The sequence below is a fragment of the Chelonia mydas genome, chromosome 3, assembly GCF_015237465.2.
Source record: "Chelonia mydas isolate rCheMyd1 chromosome 3, rCheMyd1.pri.v2, whole genome shotgun sequence".
Classification (NCBI taxonomy): domain Eukaryota; kingdom Metazoa; phylum Chordata; order Testudines; family Cheloniidae; genus Chelonia; species Chelonia mydas.
Window position 1 is genome coordinate 35,286,129 of NC_057851.1, and position 15,358 is coordinate 35,301,486.

The 15,358-nt window shown below is 41.3% G+C and overlaps 1 protein-coding gene across 2 annotated transcripts in view; it reads left to right on the forward strand.

The window, feature by feature from the left end:
* The first annotated feature begins 4,190 nt into the window (after positions 1–4,190).
* Positions 4,191–15,358, forward strand: part of PXDN (peroxidasin) — a 143,535-nt gene continuing 132,367 nt past the window's right edge. The window contains exon 1 of one of the 2 annotated variants that reach the window (XM_007055687.4): positions 4,191–4,684. In XM_007055687.4, coding sequence (XP_007055749.3) covers positions 4,479–4,684 — 206 coding nt within the window. In that variant the 5' untranslated portion in view covers positions 4,191–4,478. The remainder of the gene's footprint in view (positions 4,685–15,358) is intronic. The other variant, XM_037894158.2, reaches the window with a different exon arrangement.

Here is a 15,358-nt window from a genome sequence, read left to right on the forward strand (position 1 = left end):
TGAAGGGGACTTAGATGATCTAGGGTGAGGGGGATTGTTGCCTTTATAGCTTCAATCCCAGTGACTTTGCAGAAACTCCTCCCCTTCAATTCCTATAGATGCAGGCTTCTACCAGATTCTTGTAGGCTTCTGGAGAGTGGAGGGTTGGTGGAGCAAAAGACCAGTCATTCTTCACAGTATTATCCCCACCAGGCACATGCTCAAGTCCTTCCACTAGCCCCACAGTCAACCTCTGGACCTAATTTTCAAACTAATTAATGGATCAAGCCCCAACTACATTACAGACCAAATCTGATCTATGAACCACTGCACTGTCAGACAATGTAGAACACAAAGCCCAGGACGAAGTGTGCGGGAGCCAGGGATAGAACATTCTTGGTCAAGAAGACCTGGTTTTGGAACCAACTTCCTGAGGAAATTTAGAGTCTGGACATCTTCAGGAAACACCGCAGAACCTTCCTCTTTGAAAAAGTCCTAAGAATGGCTCTCACAACACTAATACCCTCTTTGGCCCAATTAACTACTACCGTCACCACCCACAACAAAAGAGAAGAAAATAATAAAATTTAACATATCAAAAACAAAAGGACTTTCATAGCATAGTTTTTACTGTCAAATTGGAATAGTGCCAAGGACTCTGTGAAGTCTGCTAAGGACTTTCCTATTGGTATTGATACTGTGGTGATGGGCGGCAATATAAAACCTAAATGATGGCTAACTCAATGGATTTCCAGTCTGAAGTGGTGCAGGGAGTTAATGCTGATGTAGGAATAATTCCTGCTATTACCCTTTACAGGTATTCCAACTGCCGAGGCTCAAATTAGAAAAAAGTAGTGGTATTCTTCCAAAATTTGCCCACAAATACAGTTCCACATACTTAAGACGTCAAAATGCAAGGCCGCTCAAAGAAGATTGTACAGATGTTAAAAATCTTATCATCTGTGCTTCATTGGACTCCTGCTTGATGGTATTCGGATACACCTAGATGCAGGGCTGCATGAAGGAAACACAGAAATGTAGGGCTGGAAGAGACCTCAAGAGATCATCTAATTCATTCTTCCTCCCAACCCCTGTGGTGAGGTAGGACAAAGTATACCTTAATCATCCCTGACAGGTGTTTGTCTAACCCAGTGGTTCTCAAACTTTTGTACTGGTGAACCCTTTCACATAGAAAGTCTCTGACTGCGACCCCTCCTTATAAATTAAAAACACTTTTTATATATTTGACACCATTATAAATGCTGGAGGCAAAGCGGGGTTTGGGATGCAGGCTGACAGCTCACAAATGGGGAATAACTGGGTAGGCATTAGTACTGCAGAAAAGGATCTGGTGGTTGTAGTGGATTACAAATTGAGTCTGAGACAACAATTTGATGCAGTTGGGAAAAAAAGACTAGTATAATTGTATTGACAGGAGCATTGTATGTAACACATTGGGAGGTAAAGCTTTAGTAAAGCTTTTGATACTGTCTTGCATGACCTTCTCATAAACAAATTTGGGAAATGCAACCTAGATGGAGCTGCTATAAGGTGGGTGCATAACTGGTTGGAAAATCATTCCCAGAGAGTAGTTATCAGTGATTCATAGTCATGCTGGAAGGGCATAATGACTGGAAGGGCAAGCACTTTGGAAGTCAGTATGTCAGGTCAGGTTTTCTAAACCTTTTATCATTTTTGTTGCTCTACTCTGGACTCTTGCCAGTTTGCCCACATCTTTCTTAAAGTGCTCAGAACTGGACACAGTTCTCTAGGTGAGTACTCATCAATTCCAAGTAGAACAGGATAATTATAGACTCATAGGACTGGAAGAGACCTCGAGAGGTCATCTAGTCCAATCCCCTGCACTCATGGCAGGACTAAGTATTATCTAGACCATGGGTGGGCAAACTACGGCCTGCAGGCCGCGTCCAGCCCATCAGACCTTTTAATCTGGCCCCTTCATAGGTCATGTTTTCTAGACCTTTAATCATTTTTGTTGTTCTTCTCTGGACTTTCTCCAGTTTGTCCACATCTTTCCTGAAATGTGGCACCCAGAACTGGACACAATACTCCAGTTGAGACCTAATCAGTGTGGAGTGGAGAGGAAGAATTACTTCTCGTGTCTTGCTTACAATACTCCTGCTAATACATCCCAGAAGGGTGTGCGCTTTTTTTGCAACATTATTACACTGTTGACTCATATTTAGCTTTTGGTCCACTATGATCCCCAGATCCCTTTCCGCAATACTCCTCCCTAGGCAGTCATTTCCCATTTTGTATCTGTGCAACTGATTGTTTCTTCCTAAGTGGAGTACTTTGCATTTGTCCTTATTGAATTTCATCCTATTTACTTCAGACCATTTCTCCAGTTTGTCCAGATCATTTTGAATTTTAATCCTATCCTCCAAAGTACTTGCAACACCTCCCAGCTTCGTATCGTCCACAAACTTTAAAAGTGTACTCTTTATGCCATTATCTGAAATCATTGATGAAGATATTGAACAAAACCGGACCCAGAACTGATCCCTGTGGGACCCTACTCACTATGCCCTTCCAGCATGACTATGAATCACTGATAACTACTCTCTGGGAATGATTTTCCAACCAGTTATGCACCCACCTTATAGTAGCTCCATCTAGGTTGCATTTCCTGAATTTGTTTATGAGAAGGTCATGCAAGACAGTATCAAAAGCTTTACTAAAGCTTTACCTCCCATGTGTTACATACAATGCTCCTGTCAATACAATTATACTAGTCTTTTTTTCCCAACTGCATCAAATTGTTGTCTCAGACTCAATTTGTAATCCACTACAACCACCAGATTCTTTTCTGCAGTACTAATGCCTACCCAGTTATTCCCCGTTTTGCAATTGCGCATTTAATTTTTCCTTCCTAAGTGTAGTACTTTGCATTTGTCTTTTATTGAATTTCACCTTGTTGATTTCAGACCAATTCTCCAATTTATCACGGCTATTTTGAATTCTAATCCTGTCCTCCAAAGTGCTTGCAACCCCTCCCATCTTGGTCTCATCTGCAAATTTTATGAGCATATTCTCCATTCCATTATCCAAATCACTAATGAAAATATTGAATAGCACTAGAACAGACCTCTGCAGGCTCCCTCAAGATAAGTCTGCCCAGTTTGACTGCAAATCATTGACAACTACTCTTTGAGTACAGTTTTTTTCAACGAGCTGTGAATCCACTTTATAGGAATGCGCACAACAGGCAGGTGCCCAATGCCCTGATTCCCAGACCCATTGAAAAAAGTATATATTTAGCACACGGTTATGACTTGAGTGTAACCAGTGCTATCATGTCTGCTTGAGTCTGCTGACAGCATCCAGAATACATAGGAGTAGAAACCATTAGACCCTGGTAGAATGCTGTGTAGCCCCGTTCCCATCACCAGTGGAGACCAGGCTCCTGCTGCTCAAGGAAAATGTGGGGAGCAGGCTGGCCTCATTGTGAAATTGGTTCCCCCTGGATGGGACTCAGACATCCCTCTTGGCTCCACTTCTTGATATAGGCAGCATAATCAAGCAGATAGAGCACAGGGCTCAATTTTATTTCCGGCTCTGCCACTGATCAGCTGTATGACATTCAGTAAGACATTTTGGGCCAGATTTGTAAAGGTATTTAAGCACCTAAAGATGCAGATAGGTGCCTAGTGGGATTTGTAAAAGAACAAATGAATGGGAGTTAGGCTCCTAGGCACTTTTGATAATCCCACTAGGCCACTTCATCTCTGTGTCCAGTTCTCCTCCCACCTGTCTTGTTTATTTAGAACCTGTTCAGTTCTCCTCTGTCTTGTTTATTTAGTGTATGCTCTTTGGGATGAATGCTTCCTCTGTCTCTCTAGGGAAGGGAGGAGGCTTGGCAATGGGCGTTCTCCTCGGTGTAATTTGTGGGCCGTGTTGGGGTCTCTCTCTGCCCCTCTAGGGAAGGGAGGAGGGTTTGGCTATGTGCGAAGACCCCTCAGCGGGGTAATTTGGGACCTGTTGCTATCTGTGCCCTGGGTGCGGTAGTGTTCAGATGTGTGTGGTCCCCTCAGTGGGGTAACCTGTTGCTCTGTGGCCCTGGTGGGGATGGGGATGGAGGTTCGGACACGTGCAGCGGGCTGTCGCTCTGTGCCCCTGGTGGGGGTGAGGGGATTCGGCCATGCGCGTCCTCGGGCCGCCCCCTCCATGCTCCCTCTGGCGGAGGAAGCCGCTTCCCCCTCTCCGGGCGGTGCCTCGCTGGGGAACGCTCTGCTCGGGGCCGGGGCCCTCTTGCGCCCCTGCTCGGGCCGGGGAACCAGTGGCGGGGCTGCCTGCCCAGCTCTCCGAGCGCGCCGCTGGGGCGGTCCCACTGCCGTCCCTCCCCTCCTCTCTCCAGCCTGCGCCGGGCAGGGAGTCGCCTCCAGGTCCAGGAGCGAGAGCAGCCGCAGCTGGGAGCGGAGCAGGCACGGTGGAGACCTGCTGCCGCCCCTCGCCCTCCTCCCGCTGCCCCTCGCACCATGGCCCGCTGCACATCAGCGGCCGGGCTCGGCTTCGTGCTCCTGCTGTGGAGCGGGGCGCTTTTCCTCGCCGCCTCCCCGCAGCCCCAGCCGCCGCGGGGCAGCGTGTGGTGCCCCAGCCGCTGCTTGTGCTTCCGCACCACGGTGCGCTGCATGCATCTGATGCTGGAAAGCGTCCCCGCCGTGTCGCCCCAAACCACCATCCTGTGAGTACCCCCCGGGCGGGGGGGCTTCAGCAGCCCGAGAGGGAGGGAGGCCGGGAGCTTCCCGCCCTGAATGTAGGGAGAGGCCTGGAGGGGGCAGCAGGAGGGTCTCGGCCGGGGCACCTGGGGCGGAGGGCACCGTGCAGCAGCCGCCACAACCCTTTGTCTCTAGCCTGTCGGGTTGGAAGCCCCGATCACTGGGCTGCCCTCTCCCGCTGGAGTCTTTTGTTAGCTCCAGTGGAGACTGATTTGTAGAGAGCAGGGGGTGAAGCAGCTCCCCCCAGCCCCCGGTTCTGGTAGCTATGGCTGTGGTCAGTGACTTGCTCGCCGGTTGTCTCTGCCTGGTGCATTCCTCTCTCGCTTTTTTGGTGTCCCCCTCTCTCTCCCTCTGTCTGATTATCTGCTGAAGGCACCGAGGTGCTGCACGGCTGAGCTTGGCCCGCGGCTGTGTGGCTTCCCCCCTCGAGGCCTGGAGCCAGCAGGGCGAGTGGTGGTGAAGTCACTCAGCGGGCTCCAGTTTTCCTTTCTTGGATCATTTCATTAATTATTCTCAGCAACATCTTTCGGAGGGAGCCGAGCTGCAGAGAGCTGTTTAAGAAGCTGTTGCTTCACCATTGGAGACTTGGCTTTGATTCGCGTTTTTATGTGAAAGGTTTCGTCGCACTCCACCCAGCCCTAGATGTTTTCAATTGAACACACTTTTTGGTTGCTTTCATAAATCAGGCTGTTGAATTGTAGAGCTACTGGATTTTGGTCAATCCTTGTGGATTTGTAGATGTTCTTAAATAAAAGTAATCGTGAAACATGGTATTTTGTATCTAATAACAGCCGTTGGTTTTTGAAGTGTTTATGATTCCTAAAATGTTTTCACGGTGACTCTTTCTAGTAGCTTGGTACAGTGTATTTCATTGGTGGCAATGGATCATTTGGGAATGTCATACTTTTGGCTGAATTTTAAGCAGCAGCGTGGACATATAATAATACACCAGAGGCCAAAATCTATACGGAATTATACCCAATACAGGCCAAGGCCCCAATCTCGCAAAGATTTGTGCAAATGCTTAATTTGATGAAGTGTGAATGGTCACATTTATGTCAATGGGATTAACTCTTTGCTGCTCGTAGACTTAAATACATGCATAAGTCTTTGCAGCATTACGGTTCAGTTGATTTCAGTGGAATCGCATGGGGTGAAAGCCATTAAAGAATTTGGTCTAAATATTTTTGACATTGATTTTTTTTTAAAGAAACCAGTTTTAACCTTTCTGCCCACACCCTTTTAATAAAAAAGAGAATCCATACAAACCACACACACTTTGATTTAGAGTTCATTATGAGAAAAGGATTGGCTCCATTAACCTGTTTGTATGTTTCTTGGGCTACAGAAACACTCCTGGAACTAATTCCTGCCCTCACTTACACAAATGCAACCATGGAAAACTTAGGAGAGCAGAGATTGGCCTTGGATATTTTCTGCATGACCTACTGTAACATATTGACTTTTGACTTTCAGTTATTTTCAGAAAGCCATGCTGCATTTCAGACTCTAAATATCTTAATGTACAATTATTTCACATTTCTGATTCCCTCTTTGGCACAATGTGAACCTTTTTGGCAATACTGGAGCAGTCCTGAAGAAGCTGTAAAAGTTTTAGTGAACAACACAGGAAGTGGGTGGTTAATGTTTCTTGCATTTGGAACTAAGTACATATACAGAGCACTTTTTATATTGGTCATTGAGCTTTACACAGTTTTCTGTAGTCTCGTGTTGTGAATCATCTTGATTTTGTTTTGTTTTTTTAAATCCTAACAATAGGGATGTGAGTCTAAAAGGTTTGGACGCATGGCAAAGATATTGATGTGTACAACAGCAAAATATATTAGATTAAAACTGGACAAGGCAGAGCTCTCATCACCAGGGATATTTATAATTTGTGAGTAAGTAGGAGGAAAATATATGAACAATACAAACATTATATTTGTCTAACCTCTCCAATATCAAACCCTCTAGTCTCTCAAATTTGAGTAACCGTTCTAGCCTATGATGTAGTAAAGGACATTTTTTAAAATAAGGTTAACATTTAAATATGCTCAATTTAGCTTACGGCAACTGTTCTCAAAGTAAAAAGAAAAGGAATACTTGTGGCACCTTAGAGATGCATCCGATGAAGTGAGCTGTAGCTCATAAAAGCTTATGCTCAAATAAATTGGTTAGTCGCTAAGGTGCCACAAGTACTCCTTTTCTCTTGCGAATACAGACTAACACGGCTGTTACTCTGAAACCTGTTCTCAAAGTGTGGCCTATAGTCTGCTGGTGGTCTGTTGAGCTCTTACTATTCACATGATGATGACTGTCCTCCTTGTTTCCACCTACTATATCACCATTAAAAGGCAATTAGAAATATATCAAGTACTTTCCTAATAATACTTTCCGTATAAGCAATTTCTGTAGCTGCTACAGTTATGTTATGTGATGGTGAATGGGAAGGAGGTGGACCACAAGATACTCTTACAGTATGGAAAAGTTTAAGAATCCCTTGGCACAGACACTGATAAAATTGATCTAATAAGCAGTACCTTGAAGATCTCCACTGGATATGAATATATCAAAAGTAATATTTTTACCTGTAGCTCAAAGATATACACTATGAATACTTATAATTAATTATTACATAAGTTTCTGAGGTACTTATTGTGGTAGTATCTAGGCACCAAATGGTTTACATAATTATACTTCACCTTAGTGCTACTTAGTTCATTAATAGTATGTACTATAAACTGTCACAGAAATTTTATGCTTTTATGGAGACACCCGGGTAGGAGGAATGTTATGAACCTCCACTTTCAGCAGTGGCTTATTTTTTTAGCATCAAAAATAAAATACATTTAAATCACTTTCAGTTTGTGAATCATCAGATTATATCTCTTTCTTTTGGAATAAGTATTTTTAAGTGCATTAAAGACTATAAGATTGGCAAGGTTGTAAACAATTTGGTGTGGACTCTTGTCCGTTATGAACTAGACTGAGCCAGCTAACGCATTTCACAGAGGTAAGGACAATAGAAATCTGTAGAAATGTTCCAGCCAAATCTATAAAGCATCTTTCAGTATCTATGTTTACCTTCATTTTCTATTCTGTTTAGCTATAATTTTATGTTAGTGTCATATTTACTGTAAGGCAATACAAATAATTTGTCCTGCATGGCAATGATAGCTGGATTGTTTCGAAGTATTAATTAACTGATTTAATTTAAATACATTCATTCTTGCTAGAACAGGAACATATAAAAATCCTGCAAACAACACTACTGGAGAGCTATTGTACATTTGTCTTAGCATGTTTTCACTGGCAGCACTTTATTTGCCATTCTTACCTTATCTTTTTTTCCCCTCTTAATGTATGGCTCTACTCTGAAAAGTGACTCTGTAAAAATGGCGTAATGGGATTTCCTTGTATATTGTGTCTCACTGATTTCCAGAGCTCATTTTTTTCAGTTTATAACTGCCTCACCATGGGAGCTGAGAGCTGAGCTGTACTCTTTCTGGCTCACACATCACTTCCAGTGGTGGTTTAAAACAAAATGGACCTGGATACAATCCAGACAAATGTTCCTTTCACAAATCAAATGTCTTCCTTCTGCAAAAGTGCTTGTTACAGTCCCGGTTTCTTACCCTCCTGCTTCCGCATTTTCTGATATTGCCATTTCTGTATTCCATAATTGGAGATCCATATTCTGGCTTGATTCACACAGGCAGACTCTTACACTAGTGCAGTCCTACTGAAGTCTATGGAGCTCTGCATAAACACATTTCACCTGAGTGGATCAAAGTGCAGGATCAGGTCTTCTGTGTGTCCCTGGGCTGTGTCCCAGTTCAACGTCTGCAGCTCCTTGAATCTACTTTCGCTCCATCCCTGGTTCAGGGAATACCGTCTCCAAAATAGCTTGTAAAGTTAATACCCTCTCATCCTTCTAGTGGCGTCTTCAAGACCCACTTCTTCCTGATGCCTACAGAAAATCTCCAAATAAATGACTAAGTAGATTGCTGGTGGGAATTGCTGATATTTATTTATATTCTAAAAATTTAAATGATTCAGAACCATCAGGTTGTGCATATGGCACCTAAGTAAATGTGTGTTCTTACTACTGTTACTCTTGTCCTCCCTTTCCCTAGGTGCATTTTATCCTAAATTTAATAATAAGTTCTTTGCATCAAGGGTGTCATTCTGTGTTTTGTGCTCATGATTTGGGGTCTTTGAATGCTGCTGTAATACAAATAATAATGTATCTTGCCTTAATTTACTCCTGATCATCTCCAGTAAAAAAAGATTCCACAGGCCAGCTTCTGCTCTCAATTACACCTGTGCAGGTCTATTCTGATCCTCATAGTTTTTTTCCTTGGCTACACCCAGGTAGTCCCAGTTAAGAAACTGGGGTTGTACAGGTTTAATTGAGTTCACTGTAGCTGGAATTCTGAGGGTGAATAAGAACAGAATCCAGCGCGCTCTATCATAGCTTTGTTGGCTATGCAGTGTGAACAGGACTAAAAAGTAGTAAAAATTTCTCGCACAAGTGGATATGGCTTGTAATGCACATAGAGTGCAGATCTATTAAACATAAAGCTGCCATTTATGCAAAGTCACTTTCTTAGTAGAACTATATTTTTATGACAATATTTGAAACATTTGTAAATCTTACATTGGGCTCTGTGCATTTAGTACAGCCATTACACTATCTTGTCTCTTGATGTAAGAAATACTACAGCACAGAATGTGTGCTTTACAGATGTCCAATTTACCAGTATATTAGAGGGATCAATCTAGTGAATCCATAAAGTGGTATGCATTTTAGGTATCAACAAGGTTGCAACTGTTTTTGCGTGTGGTTGCTGCTTTAAAAATTCTGAAGGTCTGTAACTGTTGTTAGTACCTATTAGTTGACAGGTCACAGATTATAGGATTTATTGAAGTAGGATATGATATTAGCCATATGATTAAAAAGGCTGCCTCTTCATCTTTGCTATCAAATTTGATATTTGAGCCATAGTTTATAATTGGGGCTTGAAAAATTGGCTTACCCAACCACCAGGTTCAGTAGGAAGCTTTTCTTGATGAGTGCCATTAGCTTCAGCAGATGGTTGCAAAAATAAGCATCCAATTGTAAATTGAGTGTAAACAATTGAGTGTAAATTGAGTGTAACAATGAGGAGTCCTTGTGGCACCTTAGAGACTAACACATTTATTTGGGGCATAAGCTTTCGTGGGCTAAAACCCACTTCATCTTGGGTGTTAGTGCATGAAAGCTTATGCCCAAATAAATGTGTTAGTCTCTAAGGTGCCACAAGGACTCCTCATTGTTTTTGCTGATACAGACTAACACGGCTACCACTCTGATGTAGTACTGTCTTCCTAAGTCTGCTGACAGATGTCTTCAATGCCTCTGCTACAGCTCAGTTTTTTGGCTGTAGAATGAAAAGTGACTAGTCCACTGGGAAGTCCAAAGGAAGCAGTGAGATTCACTAGTATCAGATCAGTTTCAATCTGCTGCTTTTGAAAATTGGGAGCAACAAAGGCAGGCACTGGAGCTATTCACTGGGTAGAAAGATTCAAAAATGGATGCTTGGGAAGGGACACAGGAGCAGAGGCACAGCTACCCTCCCTGCCCCAATCACAGGAGCCAGGGATGAGGGTAGAGTAGTGAGATCCCTAATGCTTGCAGCAGTCAGGAGGCTGTGGGTTTGAGGATTAGGGGGACAAAGGTGTTTGGGGCAGTGGGTCTACACTTTTTTTTAAACACCTGTTAAACAAAGTCTGATATGAAAGGTAAGCATAATGCAAGGAAGGCACATGGATAAGTATCCCAGCATCCTCCCCTTTCCCAGTAGCTCATGTTGTCTTTTTACCTGGGAGGTGCTACTCCTTAGTGGGCCCTGTATCTTTTTAACTGATATTTAGCAGGTAAGCTTAGTCCTCTGGCTATTTAGTGTTTGGTAAAATTTTCAAGCTGTCTCTTTGTGTGAATTGATTGGTCTGAAGGGAAAGTAGTTGTTAGTTAAAAAGAGAATTGGTACTGAGAGGGTGAGTTTGGGAGTAGAGGAAACAGAAAGTACAGGGGAGGAGGTAGATGTAGGGAGAAAACGAGAAGAGACTGAGGCTATGGATACACCAGAGAGCTTATGCGGCTGTAGCTATGTTGACGGGAAAAGCTCTCCCGGTGTTATAAGGGCTGGTGGGGACAACGCTAGGTCGGTGTAACTTACGTTGCTCATGGGGTGGCTAACACACCTGAGTGACATAAGTTATATCAACATAAGTGCAGTGTAGATATAGCCTGAGAGAGGCAGAAGGAAAGAGAAAACAGACAGTAAAACCACTGCTGGAGAAGATACACTGTGATGTAGTGTGTGAAATAAAAGAGGAAAACATGGTGGAATGAAGTTAAGAAGAGAAATAAGATAGAACTAAATGAAAAGAGAAGTAGTAAATTACATTTAAAATAAAGATATTAAATATAATCTTAACTAACAATCTGTAGCAATTACACAAAAAATACATTTTATTCTTCGTTTGCTTGCACGGGTATTTTTCACCTTGTTTGAAAAGACTAGAAGATGCTGGGTACATTTTCCAAGCCCTGATTGGTTGAAATAGTATAGAAATTTGAAACATTCTTTTTTAAAAACAAACTTTTGATAATTTTTTTCTCAGGGGATTTCTCTGTCAAAATTGTAATTTTTACAAATATTTCATTTTGGGTTTATATTTTGATATTCTTGGTAAAGATGGAAGGTAAGGATTGCCCCATAGTCAGAAAACATCTATACATCAGTCCATATTTTAGTAGCTGTATATTTTGAATACTATAGGTCTGATCCTGGAAACATTTATGCTTATGCTTAACTTTCCTCACTGTGAATAGTCCGTAGGGTTCTGAACCTGTAAAGATGCGCACTTGTGATAGGACTATTAATAGTGAGTAACAATAAGTGTTTACAGGATTTGGGACTAAAACTTTACTTACTGGAAAACTACAGTTGTAAAACTACTTTTTATAATATACATTGCTCAGGTGAGAAATCTATAATGATTTATATGTTTGGCAGGGTTGCTGTATAAAATAATAGAGTTTCTGACGAATTTTTCCTCCCTTTTTAAAAAAAAAAATGAAATGGCTGGTCCCATTTGCCTTAACCATTTGGTTCCACTCAGAATCTGATTAAAAAAATGTTATAGATTTACTACTGTAAACATGGGCAGAAATTCAAAACAATCCAGAGAGGTGGTGCAATGAGCATTGGATGAACTCAAATGTGCTGAGGTTGTTTTTTTTTGTTCATTCTCTTATCCTGCTGCTGGGTTTTGTTTCTTTTTGCTATGGAACTATTACTGTTAACAAGAGCCAACTGATTCCATTACAAATAAAACTGAATGAACATCTAAGTTACAGCAAATAAAACAAGGATTCTCAAACTGTGTTTTTGATGGTGCAGGCTTCCCTGTGGTCTCTCATGGAGATCTTCATGAACTACCATTGGCAGTGTGTGCTCTCAGCATCTTGTCCTTGTTTGTCTAATCTGTGCTTATATGGTACTTCTTTGGGGCTGGGATTTATGAGTTTGTAAAGTGCCCAGCATGGGCCCCCGATCCTTGTTAAGGTCTGTGGGTGCTAATGTAATACAACTTTAGACTATTAATAAGCACTACACAAAATTATGAAGAAGTAAAAGAGTTCAGAACAAAAGTTGTGTCCTCTCTCTGTTCCCCTGAGTTACAAAAGGGAACTCTATTGAAAAACAGTGGGATATACTCTGCTACCTTTTACTCTGATTTTACCTTAATGACACTTTGCCATTACCCTCCTTCTCTGTGGGGTCCTGCTGCTGCTGTTAATGTATTTTCTTTAGTTTTTCCCTTTTCTCTTTCCAGTTACCACTCCCCCAAACCTTATGGAATGTTCTGACTCCAACATTCCTTCCTTCCTTCTTAAAAAGGATACCAAGCATAACATTCTACTTGCTGCCTGTCTAGCAGAAGAGGGGAAAATAATATCACTCAATATATGCAGTGTTACATTTATAGTATTGGCCACTTTTAGTGGGGACCATGCTCAGTATTTATTTTGCATTAGCTGTTTGCATCCTTCATTCTTAGAGAGCATATAGAGTATCTTTAAATGATTTTGATACTGTTTTCCAGCACATTTTATTCTGCTATTTGGCTGTAAAACATATCTGTGACCCTTAGTGGCATACATTTAATGATTATTTGAATAAATGTGTCCAAAGTACCATAACCTTTAAAATTTGTCTTAACTGAGGTTCTAACATGTTTTATTTGGTGGTCTTCTAGAGAACTTTTTGCCCTTGGTATTTTTTGAAAATATTTTATAAGTGTACAGAGTTGCATGGTCCTAGCACTCAGTCAGCTCTGAATAGCTCATTCGAAAATCTGTTTAAATACAAATAGTTTACAAATGTGAAGAAGGAAGGGCATAACAAGCAGATGGTGCAGTGTACATTTGGGTGAGAAACCAGCAAACCCATATTTTTATTGGTTTATTGCTGAGAGGTTGCTTACCGCAACAAGCTGCCTTTGAGCAATATTGTAACTCTTGTTTCTGAGATCTGATCATTGGAATCATGATTGTGGAAAAACAACTTAGGCCAGGTTACATCTTGACAGCAACTTTCCTTGATTACACACTGGAGAGTAGGCAAGGTCATTGGATATTTTAGAAAGGGTCAAACTACAATATGAGTTGCTGGTTGCTTGCCCTGACTTGGGGGCATTTTGTCTCCATAGTAAAGGACCCAGACAATTGTGTTCAACAACCAGCAAGGACAAAGTTCCATCTGGAGGTTGTTATGCAAAGTTCTCACAGAGCATCAAGATCCATTGTTAGTGTGACCAGTTGGAATTTGATTAAGTAATGATCAGGGCACTTATTTCCTCTAGATTGGAATCTCATCAATAATTTACTGAATTAAACTAAATTGATGTAAACCAAGTTTAAACCAATTTAAGTGTACACTGGGGTTTTCACCCATTTAAGTTTAAAAAATAATTTTAGCTAGTTCAATTTTATGTGTGGACAAGGCCTGAGACTGAAAAGACAACAGGCAGGAGTATGGTAGTTGTGAGCATGTTTGGTTTTACTGCCCACCCAAAAAAATCCCTTTTAATAAGGGGAACAGAAACTTCCTTCCTCTCACCCCTTCTTAAAACAAAACCAACCCCCCCCCCCAAAAAGTCCCTCTCCCGGCATTCCATACAAAGGGTGCTCTGTCAGTAAATTGGTTTTTTTTTAAAAACATAGTCAAAACAATTGAAATTAAAAATGCCCTTTTAATACATGCCACGACCCATTCCTCTTCTTTAAAAAAACAAAACAAAAAACCCTCCCCCCAGAAAGTATTCACATTTTAATCATTGCATACCTTTTGTGTATGCTTTACATCAGTGGTTCTCAACCTTTCCAGACTACTGAACCCCTTGTAGGAGTCCACCAAGTTAAACATCACTTAAAAACTACTTGTTTACAGGATCAGACATAAAAATTCAAAAGTGTCACAGCACACACTTACTGAAAAATTGCATACATTCTCATTTTTACCATATAATTATAAAATATAGAAATTGGAATATAAATATTGTACTTAAATTTCAGTGTATTGTATATAGAGCAGCATAAAATCATTGAGTAAAATGTTAGTTTGTACTGACTTCGCTAGTACTTTTTATGTAGCCTGTTGTAAAACTAGGCAAATATCTAGCTGAGTTGGTGTACCCCCGGAAGACCTCTAAGAACCCCCAGCTGAGAACCACTGCTTTACATTCTATATCCTGTATAGCTAACATATTTACTGACCATGTGTAATCAGGAACTGATCAGAGCATCTCTCTTTTTCTGTGCCTCTCTGTTGCGTGCAGAACACAAGGCCTTCACTATCTTCCATCTTTGCCAGTCGCCTGCTGAAGTCTTAGCTTCTTCCCAGGTCAATCAGAACATGCTGCTCACTTACTTGAATTCATGTTTGACTGCTGACAACCTATTTTCTGTCAAGACAAAAAATATTTTTTTCTTCTTTAATTGGTAATATTTTTGGACTAATTCAGTTCCGAATATCAAAATTAGTCTGAATCAAAATAACAGTTGTTTTTTGATTATTGGTATATTTTTGAAAAATGTTTAAATCATTTAGGAGCCTAAGTTCCATTTACTTTCAATGGGACTTAGGCTCCTAAATGACTAAGTCACCTAGACACTTTTCAAAATTTTACCCAATAGAAATCATTCAAGATAATGTAATAATTCCAGGATGCGTGGTATAAACATGTAGCTATTGTTTCATACATTAACTGGTGTATTACTTATTAGCTAATTGTCCTTCTCACTTCTAGTCAATAAACTTTATAATAAAGCAGCCTTTCCAACTCTAGGTCTTTTCGGGTGAGGACTGCCTTTTTGTTTTGTGCTTGTACAGCGCCTAGCACTATGGAGTTCTGCCTCCTAAGTGTTACTGGTATACAGATAATATAATTATGTAACTGTTTTTACTTGCAAGGCAGCTTAGTTATTGTCAGTAATGATTTCAGAGGTATATGGCCTCTTGTGGGTGCCCTAATATCTATGTCAGGGGTCTCAAAGTCCCAGCCCATGGGCTGTCTCCGGCCCAAGA